The sequence below is a fragment of the Heloderma suspectum genome, chromosome 2 (assembly GCF_057233095.1).
Source record: "Heloderma suspectum isolate Gila_16-S chromosome 2, 16-S_ref, whole genome shotgun sequence".
Classification (NCBI taxonomy): Eukaryota; Metazoa; Chordata; class Lepidosauria; order Squamata; family Helodermatidae; genus Heloderma; species Heloderma suspectum.
This window is the reverse complement of record NC_139459.1, coordinates 306504835-306530721: the sequence shown is the minus strand read 5'-3', so window position 1 is coordinate 306530721 and position 25887 is coordinate 306504835. Positions and strand designations below refer to the sequence as shown.

The window sequence follows — 25887 nt, the reverse complement described above, 5'->3', positions numbered from 1 at the left end:
CGACATCTCAGATGGAGAACTTTTTTTCTGTTTTAATATGAAGAGGGAGAGAGGGCAAGGAAGAGGAAAACTGCAGCTGCTTCTTCACTGCTTCTGCCCCATTTGGAGAAAAGTTTGTTTTGGCTTGCTGTGGCTGGCTACATACATATTGGACACAATCCACAACACAGAGCCAGGCTCCCTTGAGGAGCTTAAACACAACTAAGTCTGTGTTAAGTGCAACTAAGGATGCAATACTATGCATGTTGAGGCAGAAAAAGGTCCTCCAACGCCAGCATCCCTCAGCCAACCATGCTGGCCTGGGAATGCTGGGAGTTGGAGGACTTTCTTCTGCCTAAACGTGCATAGCATTGCACCTTAAGTCTATGTTAAAATAAACGCTTCTAGACTTCATGGGTGCTTGGATCAGCCATAAGGAGCTTTCCTACATGAGGCTGTTAATCTTCTATATCTACTTTCAGTTTTGTCAGAGAACTGAGATCCAAACGCTACACAAAGAACGTTTCCTTTCCTACTTTTCTACTACATAACCTCTAGGTGGCATTGTGACATAGCAGAATAGCACAACTACCCAAGTGGAAAAAGCGGTTTCTTTCACTTTCACAATTACATACCGCATTTTCCTTGTTCTAAAAAACAAAACAAAACAAAACTTGCCAAAAGCGCTCTTTAGACCCAGAAGTGAAACTGGAGGGTCACAACGTCATCTAAAGAACCTGTAAACAACTGTGAGTAGGGAATGACAAGCGTACGATACATGTCTCTGTTAGAAAAGCCCAAAGAGTGATGGCAAAAATGTCAGAAAGATCAGGAACTACAAGGGGTAAAATGAAGTACCTGCAAATGTATGGTGTTTTTCAGTTCATGCTTTTGGACAACCTGGTCCAACTTCCATTTAAGCCAGAGCATTTGGATTAACGCAGTTCAGTTCTACTGAAGTCCAGCAGCTTCTTTACTGATTTCAAGATGCTGCTGGACTTCAGTAGAACTGAACTGCATCAATAGGATTAAGATCCTGATTCTACGGTCTGCTGCAGTTACCAGTCATTTACAGCCAAACTCTACTGGCTCCTTCCTCTTCTGCCATACTGCTCCATATGCCTGGGCAGCTTCTCCTTTCCCTATTGGACAGATACCTTGCTTTACCTTAAGTTAAAAACCCACTTCTGCAAGCCAGTTTTTTTCCTAACCCAACCTCACTTCAGTTTCCCTGCTCCTCCACTCTCACCTGACGATGTCCTCCAGCCTATCATTTCTCAGTTGCAGTCCCTGGCACAAACCTTCCCCAGCCCTGTTTTATCTGTCTAATAAACCTCCTGGCAGGGAGCATCCCACTCCTATGCTCTCTTCAGCATTTGGCGCCACTGCTGGCTCAAAATAAATGAGATGTAAACATTCATGGATTCCGCACTGCAAGTAGCCACTTAGACCGGAGTCTACACATGCAGCAGAAATAACCTGGGAAATAAGGTGGTAGAGTCAATTCTAGATATGGGGATCACATGTTGGAACCTTTCCCATGGGGAAAAAAACCCACTACCCTATAAGTAGAAAATTAGAAAACAGGGAAATGATGTTGTTAATTACTTTGCTGCCTCCATCACATCCTTGAATAGCACTCGTAGGGCTATGCACGGACCCCCCAACTCGCTTTGGAGGCTGATTCAGAGCTTTGGATTTGGCCCTAATCCAACCTGCTTTGGACTCCAGGTTAGAAGCAAGATTAGGAAATCCAAATTATTCAGATTTTATGTTTTCCCACTGACTTGCATTGGAAAACAGAAATGGCCATAACCGTTTTCATTTTTATGATAAATACATTAAATTTGGAGACCCAGCAGCCCCTATGGAGGTGATTGAACCTGCCAAATTTCAAACAGTTGGATCAAGTGGCTTTTGTGCTGGCCACAGGTAAAATTTGCTTTTAAAAAATCTGTCAAAGCAAAGAGCTATAATTTTTCAGTACTTCCACGGAAGTGTATGGAATTTGGGGACCTGACAGCCCCTATGGAGGTGACTGAACCTGCCAAATTTCAGACCAGTGGCTTTTGCGCTAGCCATGCTAAAGTTTCCTTTTCCCAAAAACTTTTTTTTTTTAAAAAAAGGTAAAAAAAACCCTGTCAGGGAATTAAGAGATCTTAATCAGAAAGTGTTTAAGGTGACAATTAGGAGGTCACTGTCCCTAATCTCTAGTGTAGGTTTTTTTGAAGTGCAAAATAACACACACACACACACACACACACACACAGTTCTTTCCTTTTGTCTATCCTGAATCTGCCATTATTCAGCTTCATGGGATGACCTGAGGCTCTTCTCATTAAGTGAAGAAAAAAAGTTAAAACTCTCTTTGGCTGCAATACACATTATCTGGGAGTAAGTCACACTGAACTCAGTGAAGCTTATTTATTGCACTGCTCCACTTTCTCTATTCCGCGCAATCCAATAATAAAGAACGCTCCTCCTTCTACCAACTCTCTCTCACACTGGGAAATGAAATCAGACTCTCCTGTTATATACAGCCCCTCCTCCACCATCGTGACTGGAGACTGCTGGGTTAGAAGTTCAGCCCTATTGGCGCTTAGAGATGTCACTTGCCAAGGCTCAGTTGCTCCTTCTCAACTCCTCCTCTCCCCCTCCCTAATCTTAAGCAAATGGTTACATTTCCCACACAGGCTGTCTGGCCTTCAAAATCATCCAGATTGGCCCAAAGCAATCCAAAGCAATTCAGATCGATCCAAACTGCTTCGGACCGATCCAGAACCAAAACGGTGCACAGCCCTAGTCAAGCTGAGCTTTTCCGAGTGATCTGGGGGTTGCTTTCATCTACTCCCGTGAATCCAATATTGGGGCCTTCAGAGACCCGCTGTGACAAGTTTGAAAGACACTTCGAGGAGAAAATCACCCACCTTCAAGCTGACTTGAATGTGGCTATTGACGCAGTGTCTGCTGAGGTGTCCAGTTCATCGTCTTACCCTGTTTCGTGGGATCAGTTTCAGTTTTTGAGGCCTGAGGATGTGGACAGGACGCTTGCATCCGCGTGATGTACCATGTGCTTCCCAAGCCTTGCCCACCATGGTTCCTTCAAGCTACCATGTGCAGTTAGCTGGATGGATCAGTTGAGTGATGAATGCATCGCTGCATGAAGAGGCAGTTCCCACAGTTTTGAAGGAGGCAGTGCTGAGACCACTCCTGAAAAAACTCTCCTTGGATCCATAGATTTATACTCATTATCATCCAGTCACAAATAAGGTGCTTGAGACAGTCATGGTGTTTCTGCTTGCAGGCACTTCTGGATAAAACTGATTATCTTGAGCCACTCCAGTCTGGGTTCAGGCCCAGTGTGGGATGGAATCAGCTTTGGTCCTGATTCCATCCCATAAATGACCTTTTTCAGAAGAGGGACAGGGGGAGTGAGACCCTGTTACTCCTTCTTGATCTCTCTGCAGCTTTCAATAAACTCCTGGACTGTCTCGGTGAGAAGGGAATTGAAGGCACAGTTTGACTCTTACTTACGTGGTCAGTTCCAGAGAATAACACTGGGTGACTGTGCCTCGGACCCCTAGCAGTTGAACTCTGGGGTGCCACAGGGCACTGTTTTGTCCCCAGTATTGTTTAACATTTATATGAAGCTGTTGGGATTTGGGGCAAGATGTCATCAGTATGCTGATAACACTCAGCTCTATTTCTTTGTAACATCTCAGTCAGGACAGGCCATGTACATTCTGAACTGGTATCTAGAGGCCTTCAGAGGCTGGATGAGGGCTAATAAACTGAATCCTGATAAGACAGAGACCCTAGGGGAGGGTGGTAGCCAGGTCCAGGAACTGGGTTATTTAACTGTTTGGGCTTGCACTTTGTCTGAAGGAACAGGTCCAAAGTTTGGGGCTGCTCCTGGATCTGTCTTTGTCACTGATGACCTCTGTGGTCTGTTGGTAAAACTATATCCTTTCCTGGATAGGGATAGCTTAGCCACCGGGGTTCATGCACTGGTAACCTCACAATTAGACTACTGTAATACACTGTCTGGGACTGCCCTAGCACCTGGTTCAGAAGCTGCAGCTACTGTACTGTGTAAAAAGAACTGCATGGCTATCTATTAGCTACCAAGCCATGTTCAAGGTTCTGTTGTTAACTTACAAAGCCCTAAACAACTTGAGACTTGGGTACATAATGGTCTACTTTCCCCTATATACACCCAGCCCACTGTTAAGATCCTCAGAGGTAACCTTTCTGGTCGTTCCATGACCAATAGCATGTCACCATGTGACATCTAGAAAGCAGGGCCTTCTCAGTAGTGGCATCCGCCCTTTGGAATTCCTTCCTCTGTGCAGTTTGGAGGTGGAAAATGTGAGTTTTAAACGGTTCCTAAAAACATACTTGTTTTCATAAGCTTTTCCTGACTTGTACGTGATATCATGATGCTGCTCCATTTGATAGTTTTCCATTGTTGTTTTTAAATTGTTTAAATTGTTTTTTATTTTTGTTGTACCAGTAATTGTTTGAGTATTTTAATGATGATTTTAATATTTTAGCATGTAAATAGCTTAGAGATTTTATTATTATCAAGCAGTATACAAGTATTATAAATAAAATAAAATAAAATAATTAATATCTCACCTTTTAGGGAGGGCACAAGGCAACTTAAAATCAATTAGAACACCAAAACAATCCAATATAAAACATATAACCATATAAAATATAAAATAGAAGCTAGGCTGGAACCTTTCACACTGATGTGCTAGTATTTCACTTGCATAGAGATTTTTAGATGAAGAAACCTTTAAAAGAAAAAGGCATCTCCCACCTGCAGCCAGAAGGTACAGTGCATTCTGGCTCCTCATTCTACTTGTATCAACTCCCAGGCCTTTAGATCCTGTATTTAGTGGCATCTGAGCAGCACTACTAGATGTCCTATAAAGCCTAACCATAAAGGGTTTTTTTTATGCCTTATCTTCATCTTCTCTACTTATTTGCCCACTTGGCTTATATCTTAAACTTAGTTCTCAGTGAGGTAGTAAACCTGTGTCTGGGCTCTACCACTTCAGATGAGGGCTTGTGTGCATGACAGAATGCTTCTTCATAAAAATAAATAAAATAAAAGATTCCCTGCACACAGAAAACCAGCATATCAGGGAGAAGGCTAAGCTAGAGCCTTTCTCCCTGACATGCATTGTTTCTGTGTGCAAGGATTTTTCTTCTGTATGGAGAAGCAGCCAGTCATATGAGCCTCCACTTGCAGACTGAAGCAGTACAGCCCAAACACAACCTGACTGCCTCACTGAGAACTAAGTCTGAGAGTCTCTGCTGATTCAATGACAGTCAGTTCCCAAAGCATCAGTACCAGTTATTTGGATGTCTGCACACCTGGCCCCAAAAGGAAGTCCCAAAGAAGCTTGCAGAGCCAAGTCAGTGTTTTTGATGGCGTCGTTCAAAACCATTTTTCATTTTTTACTCATTGTGGGATACATCTGTAAAGCTCTAGCCAAATGGCCTGAAAAGGTGGGGGTGAGGAAGAAACAGCGCTTGAAGAACCTGGTATAAATCATGCAATGAAAAATCCAGACACCCGTAACAAACGTTTGCCAAATTCCACAACAGAAGATGTAAGACCAGACCAAATATAATCCCGTTAACCAAGCCTAGACAGCGTCACCTTTGTTCCCAGAGCAGCTAGGTGATAGACCACCAGGTGTGGACATAGAAGAGCTTTTTATTTTCATTTTTCTCACCTAGCACCTAACAAGTAAATTTTGCAGTTAAAAAAAAAAAAAACCTCAGAAAAAATTAACCCATGATAAGAAGCTGTTTTATATCTCTCTGTCCATTTTCCGGGTTGAACCACCACCTGCAGTTTTCAAATAGTTGATCCTATCTGCAGAGGCACCGAACAATTTTCCAAAAATGGCCTCCCACATTAGATCCCCAGATAGTCCCTTGGCTCTGGATGGCATCAGGAGCATATGGGAGAGAGCCATGACACGAGTCCAACCTGAATGTATGCTGAGCTAGGATAGGTTCACCTGCCCGATCGGCTACTGTCCCTGTCAAAACCACACCTCTTTAAAAAAGATGGAAGAGTAGCACTAAGGGTGTCTACACCTGTGGAGATGGTATTACCAGACTTCCTGCAGTGAGGAAAAAAAGATGGAGTTAACGCTGGGAAAACATGGGAGGATTACATGGATGATACTGTCATGTGGACTCTGGATAAAACAGGGGTGGAAAACCTCAGGCCCAGGGGCCAAATTCAACCCTCTGGGGATCCCAATCCTCTGATGTTCCTCAGAAGGCCAGGCCCCGTTTCCCCAAACACCTATCATCCAGGAGTTTCTGGGCTTGTGCAGTCCCCCCAACCTTCTCAAAGGCTGAAATGCCTCTCCTAAGGCTATGTTACCAGCAGTGAGAACTTTAAGCTAAAATAGGCTGATATTTTTGGGATTTTCACCTTGCCCCTTTTTACCTTTGGCCTCGCCCACCACTGGAATAGGGTCCCCAAGAGCTTCTCTGAACTGGAATTTGGTTCTTGAACTGAAAGAGGTTCTGCACCCCTGCCATAAAATGTGAATTATGCCACAATAAATGCCTCATCTCAAAGCAGCCATGCTATTTAGTGTATTCAATCCTGTGCTTTCCCCAAAGTAAATGTGACCACCTGTCTGCCCCTGAATCGGGCACTTCTTTCACATTGCTGCTTTGGCACATCACCAAACTAGCTCCAGGAACTCCCAGCATCACACACGTAGGAGAAACAGATTCTCTCCTATGAGGTATTGCGCATAGACTGGCGTTCCTCAGAGGGCTCTGCACGCCTGGTTGGCTTGTTTCTAGCTAATGCCAGCTCCACATCTGGAACTGATGAACTCCAGCCCACAGTACAGCAACCAGATTATAGAAGAACAAAGATACAGTAACTGTTCCGAATTGTTCCTGCATATCCTTGTTCCCCTTTGCTTGAGTGAGTTACAAAGATTTTATTGCATTTGAAGCACAGATGAGATGGCTTGTTAACAATGACAAAGTAGTATAACTGCTGTTCCTTCTTCTCCCCAAGGCACTCTGGGAACTATTGCTCTTTTGCGTATATGTGTGTGTGAGATGGAGGACGACTAGGGATCTCTAACAAAGGACTCAGCATCCTCACCAAACTACAATTCCCAGCATTCTTTGGGGAAGCTACAAGATTTAAGAATAACCTTTAACCCCACCCCCACCCTCTTCTCTCTGTATTTATGATGATAGATAAATAGTCAGACACTTACCCACTTCCATGATCCCGTTAGACATCTGACGAAGTGAGGTCTAGCCTGTGAAAGCTTATCCCACAATATATTTGATAGTTTTTAAATACCACAAGATTCTCTGTTGGTTTTACTGTATCCAGTAAATGTATCCAGTAAGATGGCTAGCCCTCTGGAATGTGACATTTAAACTGGTATAAAACCAGTAAGACGTTTATAATATGGAAAATATTGTACAGGAATCCTAATGGTGAAAGACTGTCTTTCCCTACAGGTTGCAGTTTGAATATACCAAAACAGAACAACTCATGTTCTACCACTGAACTATAGTCTTTCCCTAAATCCATGGTTCAAGCCATGTTTTCCAGCCATCCTTGAGTGCCCTGAAATGTTAAAAAGGACAGATAATTGAGTGACATTCAACCGAGGGAAAGTATGACATCATTCTTGAGCTACAGTTCACAGGTAAGAGTCCTCAAGCATTATAACTCTAGGTACCATATGCTGATCCTATAAAGTCCTGCTTCCCATACGACAATTCCCCCCCAACATGAACATAATACCTATGCCAAGGAAAGCCATGTACACGTGTCTTCCCCAACCTGGTGCCCATAGTTATGGGAGTTGTAGTCCAACACACCTGGAGGGCACCAGGTTGGAAGGCTGGTGTACACTATCATGTGTGATGCCAATACGTTTATTCGTATGCAGATTCACGGGTAGAGGCACAGCTACCAAACGACGTCGCTGAAGTGGCCCTTATTTACATTCTCCACCCACAGGAAGGCCCTGGCTAACAAAAGCCCATTTCACACGGTGGCCATGTTTGGACACGGCGATAAACCAGGGCTTATTGTTCATGAGCAGTGCACTCATGCATGCTGCCTGATCACTCACGCTTGGCTCCCCTATCAGCAGGAATGCCTAAACTAACCAGAAATTATTGAGGAGGCAAAAGCTGCCTGAAACGTCCAAATGCAGACCCTGCCTCACTGTGCCCCTAACAAACCAGGAATAGGAAACAAGCTCCAAACCTTGGCTTCAGACTCTGGTTTGTTATGGGAGAGACAAACCAAGAATCTAAGCCTGGACGCAATGTGAAACTTTTGGTCCCTCATTAGCTTAGCCACTGGTGGGAGGGGCCAACCAGGGGGGATCAGTGAGTGTGTACCAGCATGCTGCTTATGAACGATAAGCCAACATTCTCAGCAGCTGTGGCTTATTGTTACACCAGAACTAGGGATGGACGGACTCACCCATGCCTGGCATTCTCGGGCACTTGCTGAGCCACCACCACCACCTGCCCCTGTTCGTGGTGCCGTGCAAGCTTCTGGACAGTCCAGCAAGCACCCAAAGAAGCCACGGGGCTGTGTGCCCTCGTAGCAAGCTGCCATTTTGCACAACAATGGCAGCTCAGGCTCTTCTGGGATAATAATTTTATGCGGTCAGTGGCCGTGAAGGGGCCATTTACACAACATTACAGGCGTGAATGCTCCATTTACACCTGCAGTGTGCATAAACGGCCCCTTTACAGTTGCCGACTACGCAATATTCCCTTCCTGGAAGAGCTGAGCTGATATTGTGGAGCAAGATGGTGGCTTTCTACAAGGGCAGATGGCTCCCGGATGCTTGCGGAGGTGCGACGAGTGCTCGACGAGTGGGTCTGCAAGTGCCCTGTGGCTCAGCGAGCTGGGTCCAGGAAGGCAAGTTGTAGTCCAACACATCTGGAGGGCACCAGGTTGGAAGGCTGGTGTACACTATCATGTGTGATGCCAATACGTTTATTCGTATGCAGATTCACGGGTAGAGGCACAGCTACCAAACGTCATCGCTGAAGTGGCCCTTATTTACATTCTACACCCACAGGAAGGCCCTGGCTAACAAAAGCCCATTTCACACGGTGGCCATGTTTCGACACGGCGATAAACCAGGGCTTACTGTTCATGAGCAGTGCACTCATGCATGCTGCCTGATCACTCAGAGCTGAGCTGCTATTGTTGAGCAAGATGGCGGCTCTCTACAAGGGCAGATGGCTCCCGGATGCTTGCGGAGGTGCGGCGAGTGCTCAATGAGTGGGTCTGCAAGTGCCCTGTGGCTCAGCGAGCTGGGTCCAGGAGGGCGAGTCTGTTGGACTCCACCCCCACCCCACCCGTGGGCTCTGGCAACATCCCTAGTTGGAACGCAGCCCGTGTGGAAGCCCACGGGTGGGAATCATTCTTATTTTGTTTGGAATTCTGAGGAAAGGGGAGGGCTCTCTTCTACTAGTACTTTGAGCAATCCATCTGGGCAGGAAAAGCTTCTACAGCCAACTCCATTATCATCACCAAGCCCTACCATTATTTATTTATTTATAATACTTTCATATCACTCAACATACTAACATCCCTAAGTGACTGACATTCAAAATATACTCTAACAATATAAAAACAGGATAACAATATTAATTTAAAACATCACAACAGAAGAAAAGTAAAACAGGGAGGTGTCAGAATCTCTTGCAGATCAGGGAAAGCATGCATGAAAAAATGTGCTTTCAGGAGGCATTTGAAACTTGACACCACTTCTGTCTCTCGAACCACATGTGGGAGAGTGTTCCAAAGGATGGGTGCCACCACTGAGAACGCCTGCTTATACCACTAGCTGGTGACACTCCATTGGGTGTGGAATGGCCAGTAAGACTTTCTCGGAAGATCTCAGGGGTTGACTGGGTGTATAGAAGGGAAGGTGGTTAGCTAGGTATCCTGGTCCCGAGTCATTTAGGACTTCGTATAGCAACAGCAAGCCTTTGAACATGGCTCAGAGGCCAATAGGCAGCCAGTATAGTTCTTTTAAAACAGGTGTAATAGGTGTATATCTAGGTGCTCCACTGTAGCGTCTGAACCAAGGACAAGGGCAGCCCCACATAGAGCACATTACAGTAGTCTAATTGTGAGGTTACCCATGCATGGATCACAGCGGCTAGGCTATCCCTATCCAGGAAAGGATGTAGTTAGTACCAGTCAAAGCTGGTAATGGGCGCTCCAAGGCCTCCGGTGACAAAGATGGATCTACATACCTGTTCCTCCAGAGGGAGTGTAACCCCGTCCAGAACAGGCAAAAAACCCAATCCCTGGTCCTGGGAACCACTCACCCATAGGGTCTCTGTCTTGTCAGGATTCTCATTAGTCCACACTGGACAAAGCGATGCTGCCACCACAGGCAGCAGATGCTGAGGAGGAGGAGCTGTCCCAGCCATTTCTCCTGAACTATCTATGGCTACTGGTCATGATGGTGATATTCCACTTCCAGTATCAGAGGAAGCGTGCCACCAATTGCTGGGGGACATGGGCAAGTGGGTGCTGCTGCACTCATCATTTCCTGCTTGTGGGTTTCACGGGGGCAGCTGGTTGGCCACTGTGTGAACAGAATGGTGGACAAGACGGACCCTTGGTCTGATCCAGCATGGCTCTTCTTAGTCCGCATAGATAGTTCCTCATGGATAAATGCAGAAAAAATGGTGGGGGGAGTGAAGAATGCATAAACCCATAGGATATACTGCACCTTATAGCAAATATTTATCTCTGCCCCCACCTCAGTTCTTTGGGTTTGGGGGGCCCATACTTTTGGCCGTATGGGAAGAGGATGCAGGCGCCATAGCAGTGTGGGTTCTTCGCTCTGTCTACTATGCATCTTAAAGCCGCATCGTGCCCATGGAGTGAGGGGAGGTGCCATTTGCTGCATTGCCTCAATGCAGCAGACTGTCAAAATGTCTTGGGTTGGCCCTGACCTGGCCCCACACTCTCAAGATTGGGGAGTGTGGAGAGGAGAAGCTGCTACAACCTCTTAGGAACATAGGAGGCTGCCTGATACAGAGTCAGACCCTTGATCCATCTAGCCCAGTACTATTGACACTGAGTAGCAACAGCTCTCCAGGGTTTCAGGCAGGATTCTTTCCCAGCCCTACCTGGAGATGCCGGGGATTGAACCTGGGACCTTCTGGGTGCAAAGCAGATGCTCTGCCACTGAGCTACAGCCCCTCCTCTCTTCAAAGAAGCTGTAGTTGTTAGGACCAGCCCCTTTTACCTAGCCGGGGGAAATAAGTTGCTGCTGGATTCCAGGAGAAACTGATGGCAGACGGAGTTCTTGATGAGGGTGTTTTGGCGCAGAGCAGCAGAGGTCCTACCCTACCCTCCAGTTGCTTTTTCCAAAGCTGAATAACTGATGTAGTTAGGTAAGTGGACGACAGCCAGAAAAGCAAAGCAAGGATCTAAATGGATATTTCTGTACATCTCCAACCCTTTCCCAAATTCTGGCCGGCCAAGAGGCTCTCCAAGTCAGCAAGGTGTAAAAATTATTGCAAGCGGGGAAGGATGTCAAGTTTAGAGAAGCTTTCATCCCCCCTTCCCCCAAAACACGGCAACAAGACGACACAGTTCTAACAGCCACGACAAATGGAACATGCGAAGAGAGAAAAATGCACAAAGAAAAGCCAACCAGTTTGCTAGCTTCAATATTTGCAATGCTAAAATAGAAATGCTAACAGAGTGTGAAGGGTTTGTGCCAAGCAATCTTCCAGTCATAAAAACTCCAAAGAAAAAGTGGCTTCCACCTATACATCCTGACAGGCAAAACTAAAAAACAAAATGGGGGCCAAATTTGGGACTGAGCAAGCGCGGAAGGGCAGCACCTGTGACTCCGCCCACTGACCAGCTCCACCAACTTCCTCTCACATATCTCAAGACACTTTCTTTAACCCTCTCCTCCCCGTTGCCAGCAGCAACGGAGGCTTTAACAGACCTTTCCCCTGAATATACGCATCACCTACACCGTCCTCTACAGAAGCTACTATGAATGCAAATGGGAACAACCAGCTAAGGTGCAGGACTAGCCCAATACATCTTGCTGACTGAGAGGAAGGACAAAATGGTGCCCTCTCCCATTCTGTGTACAAAAGCCGGCTGGACTGGCAGTTGAATCTTTCTTCAACACTGGCAATGGGAGAGCATCCTTCACTGCACTTGAAGGGGTGCAGGACAGGCCACATGGTCCACAGATCTCTCCTCCAACCCTTTGCTGCCACCTCTGAGCAGCTGCCGCCCGAGGCGAGTGCCTCACTCTCCCTCATGGTAGGGCTGGCCCTGCTAAGGTAAATATGGGAAGGACTCTACCAACACCTCTGTTACTGTTCAGGGGAGGGGGAAAGTTAAAGATCCCTTTGCTTAGCTTGTGTATATGCAAATGGCTGAAGTACAAAATGGGGGAGGAGTCTCCTTGAGATGGTGGACGTTGTTTGGGGCTGGATGGAACCCCTGCGCTGTAGTTAGTGTACACTACATGGAATTTGCTACCACAGGATGCAATGATGTCCACCAGTTTGGATGGCTTTAAAAGGGAGTTGGAAAAATTCATGGAGGAAAAGGCTATCAATGGCTACTAGTCCTGATGGCTGTGTGCTACCTCCAGTACCAGAGGCGGTGAGCCTATGTACACCAGTTGCTGGCGAACATGGGTGGGAGAGTGCTGTTGCACTCATGCCTGCTTGTGGGTTCCTGGTCGACAGCTGGTTGGCCACTGCATGAACATTCTGTTCACACAGTGGCCAACCAGCTGCCCACAGGAAATGCACAAGCAGGGCATGAGTGCAACAGCACCCTCCCACCCATACTCCCCAGCAACTGGTGTACACAGACACACTCCCTCTGATACTGGAGGTGGCACACAAGCATCAGGACTAGTAGCCATAGATAGCCTTCTCCTCCAGGAATTTGTGTAACCCCCTTTTAAAACCATCCAAACTGGTGGCCATCACCACATCTTGTGGAAGTGAACTCCATAGTCAAACTATGCACTGTGTGAAGAAGTACTCTCCTTTATCAGTCCTGAATCTCCCATCATCCCGTTCAGAGGTTCTGAACAAGAAATTGATTATGCTCTACAGCAAGAGTGAGAAATCAATGGCTTGTGACCCCTTTCCCACAGATGTTAGGCTTGAAAAAACACCTCACACTGGAGCCAAACCTAATTGGAGCACAGGGGGCTATTTGGGTGGGTCACAGTTGGGGAGGGAAGGGTTAACCTTCCCCACATGCTGTGACCCCCCCCTTGAAATTATCCCCCCCCCCCGTGGCAATTAGCTTTTCTTTAAAAGCCTCCCCTTGGTTTCAATTAGAGGCCTTTTTCTCAAGCGTAGCTGCTATATTAGTGGGAGTGGGGGAAGAGATTTTTATGTGCGTGAATGGCTTGGATCCCATCTGCTACTGGCATGTGGCACCCAGGAAGGTTATTCAAAAAGGAATGCAACTTTTTGGGTGAAAAGGTTCCCACCCCTGCTCTACAGTAAAAGGGGTATCTCCCATCATCCCCTTTTCTTCTAGCCATTGTTCAAACCTGAAAATGTGCCATGTGAAGACTTGTGGGGGGGAGAGGGTACTGGCAGTTACTGTCTGCCAGTAACTATGACCCATCACCTTTTAAAGAGAACTCTCATTATCAAAAGACCTCAGCAGTGCATGATTATAAAAAACAATATAATGTCCGTGTAGCAATAACAGAACCCTAATGTCTCCTAGGAGAGATTCTGAGAGGGCCACATTTTCACACACACACAACCCCCTGCCCTTTATCCTTTTCCCCAAAGCATCAAACACTCGCATCTCAGAGCTGGGCTGCCAATATTGTAAGACAGAAGAAATCTTAGGCTAACTTAGGGCTTCTTCACACGGAGCTTTTATCCCACGATTGAGATTGCTCCTTCACGGAAGTTTGTGGGCCCTTTACATGATGCCGTGACCCTCCTACACCAAATGCCCTTTGTTCCGTTTTTAAATCCACCACAGATAATGAGCTATCAAATTACACCATTGTGTTCTGCTTGAGTTCCCTCCGTGAAAAGAGTTAAAGTGGCAAGAAGAGGAGCAAGATCAATGAAAGATATAGAAGATTCAGATATGGGGAGAAGGAGGGGGAAAGGGGATGGGGGAAAGGAAGCATGTGAAAAAGGGAGTCGTTGTGATCCTGCATTTAAAACGGAAGCAGAAAGCCCCATTTTAAATGCAGGATTTTAGGCTGGTGTAGAGATGCCCTTAGGCTGTTCAACTTCCACAAAGAACACTGGAGAAAGGCAAAAGGCATTAGATGTTGCATCTTTCAATGCAGCCAGGAGCTCACGCTCGGCAGATTCTTGGAAAGAGCAGGGGGTGGGAAAAGGCGAGTAAGACATGAACGTCCACAAGGAACACCACAGAGCAGCCTTCCCCACCTGGTGCCCTGTATTGCATAGCCAGCTGGCTGGGAATGCTGGTTGTTGTAGTCCAACACATCTGGATGCCACCAGGTTGGGGAAGGCTGCGGCAGAGGCATCATTTCTTCTGCAGCATCTTATGCGTCTAAGCAGTGAATTTTGCAAGCTCAGCCAATAGCACATGTATAAACTATCAGTCAACCGCATTTAGTTTCAGAGCAAACAGTTTTTGTGTCCTGCTGTTTTCTCCCAAAACATCTCCTCCTCAAGAGACAAATGGGATATTTACTATCAAAGAGTTAGCCATGTGTATGCAATTGGCCTGGGGGGGGGGCCCTCCACAATGGATTGGGAAACACAGTAGTATCCAGCTGTTCTCATCAGCCTGAGCCAGAAGCTTAGATTCAAGCAGAAGATAATGATTTTTTTAAAAAAAAATACTTTTTTTTTAAGTACAGTCGCTTCTCTGTGCTGTAGGAATAGAAATGGAGATTAAAACCCCAAGTTCTGCTCCTTATACAGAACCCCTCTTGAACACATGGAAAGTAATTCTGGGAGGAAGGAAGAAATGGCCATATCCTGCAAGACATTCAACATCCCTAACTGAAGGATGTCCCAGTGAAATGAGTTTGCCAAAACTACTCTGCTTCAGAACTTTTAGAAGTCCTGCAGCATGTTCCTCTGCATGTTTCCTCAGAAGTAATACTCAGTAATACTCTACAGTATTGCACAGAATGTGGGCATGCACTCCTTTGTACATGAGATCCCAGAGCTATTGCAACCTTGGTCACGCTGACTTACGGACTTCATTATGAATGAAGTAATATTCATTAATGTAACAATACAGTAATATTACTTCTGAGTAATACTCAGAAGCAAGTCCCACTGGATTCAAAGGGATTTAGGAAGTGCATATGGGATTGCAACTTTCATCATAATGAAGTCCGTAAGTCAGCGTGACCAAGGTCACAATAGCTCTGGGATCTCATGTACAAGGGAGTGCATGCCCACATTCTGTGTAGCAGTGCCCCAGCTTTGGAACTCAAGGGGGCCAGGTTGGCTCCCTCTTTATTGGCCTTTAGAGGGCTGGCAAAAAAACATACTGCTCCACCAAGCTTTTAGCGATTAATGCCACTGTTTGACTTTAGAACATCCCTCTGTTTTATTTCAGTGTGTGCATTTTGGCAGTTTAGTTTTAAGGGGGATGGGTCCTTGATGTATTTTATGGATTTATTGTAAATCGTCTCATGCACTCATTGAGTGGAGGGAATGATCCAAAATATATTAAATAAATACATAATATTATTGAATATTTGAATCCAATTGGATTCGGGGGGGGAAGGGAGGCAGAACTTACGGTATGTGAGGGTGGCAGGGCCTTCATTCCTATTGCATTGTGTCCCACCAAGAACTGTGAGATTTAGCCAATACGCTTCTCTCCCTGCAGCTAGGGATGTTGGAGAATTCCGCCACAGACCCCAATGAGGCCAGATTCCAAGAATCTGGCCCCTCTGGGGCCCGTGGAGGAACAGAGCACTCACCTCCCAAGGAATCCATCCGGGTCGGCTCCCTCCGTGCGTCAACCCTGCGGAGCCAGCCCCCGGGTCCGCATCGCTGGCGATACAGCCAGCCATCATTGCTGTGCCATGCCGTATTGCTTCCCTGGGCTAACTAACTCTGGACGCAAATGGCATCCACTATGCCATTTGCGCCCGTAAAGCTGTTAGATTAGCCTAAATGCAGCCATTTACAGGGGATTGCCTCCCCCCCTGTGGACCTCCCCCCGGACTGGAAAGGTAGGGGATCTGTACACCCCTACCTGCAGCACAGCAGCATAAGAAGAGCCGTGCTGGATCAGACCAAGGGTCCATCTAGTCCAGCATTCTGTTCACACAGTGGCCCACCAGCTGCCCACAGGAAATGCACAAGCAGGACCTGAGTGCAACAACACCCTCCCACTCATGTTCCCCAGCAGCTGGTGTATACAGGCACACTGCCTCTGATACTGGAGGTACCACACAACCATCAGGACTAGTAGCCATTGATACCCCTCTCCTCCATGAATTTGTCAAAACCTCTTTTAGAGCCGTCCAAATTGGTGGCCACCACTCCTTCCTTTTATCTGTCCCAAATCTCCCACCATTCAGCTTCACTGGGCGATGGAAAATGGCAAAGGGTTATTTGCCGCTGGTGGATAAATATTTCTCCCAGAATGACCTCTCTTTGTTTAGCCTCTTACTTCTTATCTTGAAAGAAAGTTGTCTTTAAAAAATGGGCCTGATAATTAAAATGTACAGCTCTGCTGAGTAGAAAGAAGAATGAATTGAAACAGAGATCTCTCTTTCTTTCTTCACTGTTTAATTCCAGCCCGATTTTTCACTGCAGGGTTACATAGGATATCATATTCTTGGCATGAACAAACATCCTGAGAGTATGCCATTATCTGAAGTAACTAAAATACTTGTAGTGATAACATGATTTCCTCTCTGTGGGATCAGTGACAACCTGCTCCACATCTCGCCTGATAAAGACCCAGTTTGCACGATCGCCGCAGCCCACCATTAGTGCTGATCTAACCAGCACAAACTCAGTTCAGTCCTGTCCTACATATGAAACATATGCTTGGATTTCAAAGAGGCATGGTTTTTGTGTTCCCAGGCACGCACGCACAGAAATCTATGTGCACACAGCACACTTAGACGTTATATCAAATGTGTGGGGCACAATTCCACGGCCTTGCTGACTGTTTAGTTTTATCAAGTTTTGTGAAAACTTGAATCAGTTTTTAATCTTACTTATTACATATCCGGTCATTTTTTTTAAGGTGCACCCCAAATCACTCACTGTCACTTTATCTATTTTATCAGACTCAGTAGTAATACTACAAGGCAGAACTACATCCTTGTTAGAAATTATTAGAAGAGAAAAACGGCATGCAGAAGGGGTGAAAAAGACATAATCTGGCATAGACATAATCAACTGATAAAGAGAAGAAGAGAACGTGCTATCAGCTCGGTTTCTTGTGTCTAGAATTTAAAAAAGAGCTGGTATTTTGCTCAGAGGTCCAGGACTATCATTCATCAGAAGAAAGTCTTACACCAGGAGTGCTCCAATTTTCTTGTTTGTGGCCCTCCTGTGCCTTAAGTGTTGCTCCACAGCAAAATAACAGATCACAATTGAAGCATGCCCATTCAATAGGGTTGCCGGTTCTTGACAGCAAACACTCTGGTCCCTAGACAGGATTCTGTGGTAAAAAGCCCTCTGTCTCAGGGTGAAACTACTTGCTACATTAAAGACATAGCTGCTACGCCTTTTTTCTTTACTCAAATTTAAGTGTGGGGAACCCAGTCCAGATTGGGAACCTAACATGGGGAGTGCGGGGGAGGGGGGCTTTGACTGTTTGCTTCTGCAGTGGTCCCAACCAAGACTGGGGCCTCGCGTCTCCAGCTAGCGTTGCTGGTAGTCGTGGTCGTCATAATAATTTTTAAAAGGATCCATAAAAACAATGGATCCTTTTTTAGCAATGCAGACTACAGGCGCAGGCACCCTGGAGGAAACGAACAGATGTAGCTGCTAGCTACACCTTCAAATTAACGTTTTGTTTGGCCCTCCGGGTGAGGGCAGGGCCCTGAGCTTATCAGTGGGTAGAGCCATTTCCTGCAAAGTTCAAACCAAAGTGTTTCTTTGGGGTTCGAGTTTGGGCCTGCCCAGTGTGCAAAACCTATTAGTTATAGCTGTGGCTACGCCTTACAGATTAATAGGCCTGGCTGACGGTTAAAGTTTTTTTTTAAAGACCAGTAAGTGTATTGTTTCAGAATTTATGGTGTGTGCGCACGTGCAGACACGCACGCGTGCGCGCACACACACACACACAGTTTGTATGCTGGCCAATGGACAATTCTAGGTTGCATACATTTGAACCAATTAGTGAAAGCTTGTAAGTTTATTTATTTATAGCATTTTTACCTGCCCTTTAGCCAAAAAGGCCCCAAGGCAGTTTACAACTGTAACTGGCCTACTGAATCATTTAGTACCCAACCTGCCCACATATATTAGGTTATTTTTGGTGTTCTGGGAGTCTAAAAGTAAAAGATCAACCTGCTTCTAGTTAAGAAGGATTCTTTAGCTGGTCAACCCAGAGGAGAATCTTACTCACTACAGAAAACCATGTGAATGGCAATTGACATGATTTAATTAACCTATGCAAATGAACACTATTTTCAAAAAGACTTTTCTGGAAAAGATGTAATGCCAGATGAATGCCACATCTACACCAGGGTCACCATAACCAACTTAGAGATAGAAACAGAGACAACTTCAAAAAAAATAAAATAAAATGAGAAGTCATCTCTGGAACCAGCTTACTTCACAGGAAACTGGTGGGATGTACACGTAATCTGCACTCTTTGGGTTTTATTTTCATGGTACTAATGGAACAAAGAACTGACAAGAACCTCATGAACTTGAAAGTGAGTGAGTCACATCTCTATCTTAAGATGACACAAGAGGATATCATTTCAAAGACTGATATAGTTCCTAAGTTCTGTTTCCCTGGTGGCTTATGGGAAGTCAAAAAGCAGGACATGAGCTCAATAGTCCCCCCCACTCAGGTTCGGCAATGATAGCTTTACCCCCCCATCTCTTGGCCTAGTCCCCATTTGAAGCTGTCCAAATGGGCGGCCATCGCTACATCTTGTGGTTGTGAATTCCATGGCCTAATTATTTGCTGTTGAAGAAGTACTTCCTTTCAACTTTTGTTTCTGCCTTTTATGCGTGATCCTATGTTTTTGGGTCCCAATCCTGTTCTGGATTTTGGTCCTAATTCTGTTCTGAACAACAGCTGACATGCTTGAATTAGCTTATGCAAATGAACACTATTTTCAAAAAACCTTTTCTAGAAAAGATGCAATGCCAAAGGGTCACCATAACCAACGTAAACAGAGACAACTTCAAAATCGAAACCAAAAATGAGAAGTCATCTCTGGAACCAGCTTGCTTTACAGGAAACTGGTGGGATGTGCACCTGATCTGTGCTCTTTTGATTTTTTTTTCATGGTGCAGAACAAGGAACTGAAAGGAACCTTGTGAACTTGAAAGTCAGTCAGTCACATCTCTAACTTAAAATGACAATAAGAGGATATCATTTTAAAGATTAACTGATATAGTACCTAGGCTCTGGCTCCAGAACAGGATTGGGACCAAAAACACATAGGGTTACACATAAAAGGCAGAAACAAAAGTTGAAAGGAAGTACTTCTTCAACAGCAAATAATTAAGCCATGGAATTCACTACCACAAGATGTAGCGATGGCCGCCCATTTGGACAGCTTCAATTGGGGACTAGGCCAAGACATAGGGGATAAAGCTACCATTGCCTACCAGTCATGTGATGGCTATCTATCACCTCCAATATCACAGGTAGCCTCTTTACACCAATTACTGGGGAACCTGAGTGGGAGGGGGCTATTGTGCCACCATGGAAACAGAAGGCAGGACCTGTGGTCTGATCTAGCAGGGCTCTTTTTGTGTTTTTATGTTCACATATTAATAACATGGATCAGGGAAAGCAGGATTAGGGGCAGCAGAACACTCAGTAGGGGAGCTTAGTGGGGATCCAAAGTCTTCCTCTTCAGAAATGCTGTATGGATCAGATCCAGGTCAGGAATGCACAAGGAGACACTGCAAGACACAAACAGTAACACCTGGACCACATGAAGCAGGGACAAGACTGCTTCAAGCTGGTGCCTTCTGGATGTGTTGCACTACAACTCCCATAATCCCAAGCCAGGTTAGAGAAGGTGGCTACAGTCCAATACCAGCAGATGATTAGCCTAGCTGAAGAAGCCTGTCTATACTTCCCCAAAGACTCTTATCCCAATCTACAGGCTATGCTGCAGCCAGCCGCTGGTCAAGATCCAAGTTGTGGTTTCCCCAAACCTGTAACTTCCCAGCAGCCTGGCCTAGCGGCGAGCCCGGGCCTAGATGGCACTAACACAGCAAAGGAGATCTACACTTGGCTCTGGACCAGGACTCACAGAGGGATTCATTTCTTCAGCCTCTCAAAAGAAGAGGCTCAAAAGCAAATAGGAACACGCCCCATTCGCAGCTATCAATTCACCATCCTGTGTGAAGCCACATGTCTATTATGCTGTTTTATTTTATCACACTAGATTTCACAAAGTGGGCTGGAGATTTTATATATATATATATATATATATATATATATATAGTGTCAGGCACGGCCATCTGGGCACGTTCATTGTTCCAGATACTCATTTTATCATTTTTACTTGTAAAATCTGTTCGTATAAAATACAAATCTGCACATGCTTGGAGTATTTGTTTTTTTAAATCAGGATTGGCAAACTGTGTGTGTATGTTTTGGTATTTTTGCTCTAACCTATCAGAAATGTAGAAGCAGTTGTAAAGCGTGGCATGGCGTGGCATGGGGGTGGGGAGAAGATAAATGTTAGTTGGGCATTCCACAACTGAAGTAATACACATGGCCATCTAATACATAAGACCATTACGTCCCGGGTCTAGAATGATCTAGCTGCACTACTGATTTCAGCTCCTCTAAATAGGGACACTTTGGAGGAACACTCAGGCAGAATTGTCTGCAGTTATTTACCAACAATAAAAACAGCCAAGTTATGGCATGAACCAGATTTGCCTCAACTATAGCAATCCAGCGGTATCAGTCAACCTCTTCTTCCCCCTCCTGAAGGAGATGCATTTGCACTGACTTACAACCCAAACCTATTCATGTTTACTTGTAAGTTAAGTCCCACTGACTTCAATGGGACTTACTCCCTAGTAAGCATGCATAAGATTACAAAGGCTTTAGCCTTGATCCAAACCCATGGAGGCTAGTGCAAAGTCTTTCCACTGACTTCAGGGGGGCCTGGATTATCTCTCTCTTCCAGTATTTTTCCTATAAGTAAATGTAAAATCAAGATAAACAGCAGCTATTTCTTTTAAAATACATGATTGGGAAGTGGAGATTCCAGTAGAGTCTTCTCAAAACTGTAGAACTCATCTACTAAACCTTATATGATGCTTCCACAGTAAATTTAAAGCACACACATCAATCCCATAATGCCCTGTTCAAACTGTATGATATTCAGCCAACTAGATTATACAGTTTCCTCCAATGCAGTAACATGGAAATGTCACCATTCAATCCATAGTGATTTCTTTTTTTAAAATCTGTCAAGATTGAGGTCATTGCAATTTTGGTAACAGCTGAGAGTGCCATTAGAAATACTGGTATATTGTTGAATCATAAAAATTACACAGGCACATTTCTCTACTTATGAATATAAAAGCTGAAAACGGGCAGCAAAACTTTGAATCTTTTCAACTTGGCATCATTTGGTTGTACAGCTGAAAACAATTAATGGAATTAATTGGTAGATTAATCTGGCCACAGATTTTGAATCAGCTTTTAATTAAAGTAGACCCTTTGTGGAACTTTGATCACAGCTGATGGCTTTGTTGTCAATGCTCTAAATTTCTTGAGCCAGCCAATGTATTTGCCGTGACTTTCCATAAAATGACCATAATAAAGAGTATGAGACTTTCCAGAAAATAAAAAAAAATCAATCTATGCTTATTAGGCAAGAGCAATTGCTGTCTTCATAAAACAGTCACAGAAGACCACTGATCTTAAATATCACAGTCATCAAGACAGTTAAAACTCTAAGGCTACAATCCTATACACACTTAGCTGGGAATGAACTCTGCTGAGCATAGTGGGACTTACTTCTGGGTAAACATGCACAGATGGATTTGCGCCATAATTCACTGAAACTCTTCCTTTTAGTTATATAGACTCTGGTCTTAATTCAAAAAGACAGCAAGGCTGCAGTCTTGTGCACACTTAACCTGGGAGTAAGTATAACTCAATGGGACTTACTTAGGATGCACGGGTCATGTGCTTACATCCCACTGAAGTCAATGCAACCAATGCAGAACTGAGTATTTTAAGTCCTATTAAAAGGAGACTTAAAGTTCTCTAGGCTACACCCATTACCTGGAGGAAAGAGGGACAAAATGCAGTTTTTAGGCTCAGTACATAAATACTGGGTATGAATTTTAAGTTGCTTTGCTGACGTCACATGCCCTCATCCAGCTAGGGCCAAACATGTGAGAAAGAAGCTTCTTTGAGCGCATTCCAAGCTCTCAAAAAGTACAGTGTGCACATTCCTGAGGCTGAAAAATCTCATCCAGAAGAGCAGGCTTCTCCAACCCAGTGCCCTCTCGATGTTTCGGACTTCATCTCCCATCAGCCCCAGGCAGCATGCCCAATGGTCAGGAATTCTGGGAGATGTAGTTCTGGAAGGCATCAGGTGGGGGGGATGGTTGCAGGAGGGGTTGCACGTGTGCGGCCTCACTCAGGTGACCTGCAATAGGGCTGATGCACTACTGTCAGAGGGAGCAAGGGGCTGGATTTCATCTCAGGGGGTGTGTTTCCCACCCTGAGAGGCTCCTCTCCCCTCAGCCCTACTGGAACCTTCAGGATTCCTATGGCCCCACCGTATGAGAGGTACTGTTTCTGATCATCCACTTGCGGCTGCAGGACAGAGAGTTGTGACTTTACTATACATGCGTGCTTCTGCGCACTGCTACATGTGCCATACAGCTAGATCAGAGCCACCGAGTACCTGTGTCTGGGAACCACTGAACATCTATATGTCTCAGCGCCTTCACATCTGCGTGGCTGTGTCCCTGTGCAGCGCTCCCCACTGATGAAAAGTGGTCCCATAATGCTGTAGGTGGACGAGAGTTGGCAAAAATAGCCACAGACGTCTCTTCGGAACTGGGTGAGCACTGCATTGGTAGAATGGGAGCTCGGAATTGCACATGTGAGGCCACCCTTGGGGCACAGTCTGACACACGTTATTCAGAAGCCAGCCCTGCTGTGTGCAATAAGGAGCCACTCCCTAGTAAGGGTGTTCAGAGTCGCAGCTATAGTTCATTTGGAATGGTGCTTACTTGGGATCCAAAAAAATAAAACCTACAAGAGACCGACTGGGTTTGGATCTGGGAGACCTCTGTGCCAGCTCCATCTCTGCTACAGATCTCACAGCATGACACGGAGGTCGGTGCCAAGATCAGCTTTTAAATACAGCTTTGTTTCCAGTGAGCGTATTCTGTATCTCACATCCCTCTGCAAAAATGTGCATTGATAAGGAGAGTGATCTTAGCCAGAAAATATGTAATATTCTCAGAGCGAGTTCCCCTAGGGCCATTTTGTTGATTCGACTTAAGAAGGATTTCTCAGCAAGTTGGTATTTGCTTTTCAAAGTTTTTCACATACCTGGCATGTTAAGATGCACTGTGCTTTGGTTAGTTACCTAACTGAATGTTTCTGCAAGCAGAAGGCCCAGTCAAGTTCACAGACCCATTCACCTTAATTGAATTCAGTGGAATTAAAGCCTGGATGGACTTAGAATCTTATCCTCATCAGCCCTATTGTGGATCACTCACAGACAGTGTGGTGTAGTGGTTAGAGTGCTGGGCTGGGACTTGGGAGATCTGGGTTCTAGTCCCCAGTCAGCCATGAAGCTCACTGGGTGTCTTTGGGCCAGTCACTGACTCTCAGCCTAACCTGCCACACAGAGTTGTTGTGGAGTTAAGATGGAGAGGAGAAGGACTTGGGTTCCTTGCAAGAGGAAAAAGGTGGGATATAAATGTAATAATAAATAACATAAATCCTTCATGGCAAGGGAAGACCAAGTAGGACAGAGTGTGTGTGTGTGTGTGTGTGTGGCGGGGTGTCCCACAGCGACTCTTACTTTCTAGACGTCCTTGGCCAGGACAGGCCACCCCAAATCCTCTTTGCACAGCCTCAACCTACAGCTAAAGGCACATTCATATCAAAAGGCATTTTCCATCTATTGACTGACAGCTACCTGTTGAACATCAATTGTGCTGCTGCTGCTGTTTTGTGGCCCAACTCAGCCAAAGGTGCACTTTTTTCTTTTTCTTTTAAGCATCCCATTGATTTCATTGTGACAGTTAAATAAATTGTTCCCACTGAAGCTGATGGACTTAAAACTGCTTAACTACCTGAAAACCTTCAGAGCATGATCCAGCCATTCTGTTTTTAACCTATTGTGCGGCCCAATCCTACATATGTTATCAGAAGCCTCACTGAGCCCAATGGAACTGAACAACCAAGTTAAGTATGCAGCCTGCATTGTACTATTTTTATAAATCGGTTTAAAAACAAAACAAAACATGTCACTTTTAGAGGTATCCTTCTAGAAAAGTGACTAATACATGCATTAATAAATAGCAAACAACGTTGCATTCGGGAATCATGATCTCCCGCTCCTCTTAACTGGCAGCTCCTGCGGACGGTGTCCACGAAAGCTTATGCCTGAATAAAGCCGGTAGTCTTTACGGTGCCACAAGACTCTTCGATGTCTAATCTAATCGGTTTCAAAGAGATACAGAAGGATTCGAGAGAGAAAGCTGCGAGAAAGCACCTTTAGGACTACAATTTCCAGGTGGGGCAGCTGTGTTAAGCCTGTTACAGCAAAAGCCCCCAAAGTGAGCCTCGGGGCACCTTACAGAAGACAGCACGGCGGCCACCCCGAGTGGCTCTGAAGCCCAGGCATTCAATGAGAGAGAAACTTTAGAGAGAGAAGGAAAGCAGCCCTGGATGGGGAGAGTGGGAGCCCCGACGCTGCGCAGTGCTGGCTCATGAGCGGAGGAGGGAGGGGACTTTGCCTGCGGGGTGAATATTTAACTCACCTGGGTTGAGGCTGCTCTGGAAGTAGAAGATCACCAGGAGCAAAGAGCCCAGGCAAGTGGCCAGGACCATCCGGTGCACCCTGCCTTTTCTCATCCTCTCGCCTACAAGGCATCCCCAGGGGGCAGCGCAGCGAGGAAGTTTGGGGAAGTCGCGAGGGAGTCGCGGCAGCTGTTCATGGCCCGGCTTGCCCTGGCGGCGGCGTTGCTGCTGCTGCGGGCGGCGGGGATCCAAGCTCGGCAGCTTCAGCTCGGTCTGACTCTACGGCACGAGCAGCGGCGGTGGAGTTCCTCCTCCTCCTCCTCCCCCCCCCGCCGGGGGGGGCAAAGAGAAACCTTTGCACAGGGCAGGGCCGTACTAAGCCCGCGGGCCGGGGAGAGAGGGGAGGCGGCGTAAACGTCTAGGGGAGAGGTGCCCTCTGGCGAGCGCTTTCCCTCGGCTGCGCTCCCCGCGGGCGCTGCTCCGCACAGCCTCTCCGACGGGATCAGGCGGAGTAAAGCGACGGGGAAAGCCTGCTGCGCGCCTCGCCCGGGAAGGAAGGCGGCTCCCCCCCGCGTCTTCCTGCCCCGTGGATCCGTCCGGCTGAAGCGGGGCGCCCCCGTCACGAGGCGCGCTCAAGCCCCCGCCGAGGCTCGGGGTCGCCGCGGCCGCCTGCGCCCGCTGCCTGT

General features: G+C 46.0%; 1 protein-coding gene across 1 annotated transcript in view; it reads right to left on the bottom strand.

Moving 5' to 3' along the window:
- CHST13 (carbohydrate sulfotransferase 13) overlaps positions 1-25476 on the bottom strand; it is an 80407-nt gene extending 54931 nt beyond the window's left edge. Inside the window, exon 1 of the mRNA XM_084840193.1 lies at positions 25222-25476. Coding sequence (XP_084696319.1) covers positions 25222-25315 — 94 coding nt within the window. The 5' untranslated portion in view covers positions 25316-25476. The remainder of the gene's footprint in view (positions 1-25221) is intronic.
- Between the last annotated feature and the right edge of the window lie 411 nt (positions 25477-25887).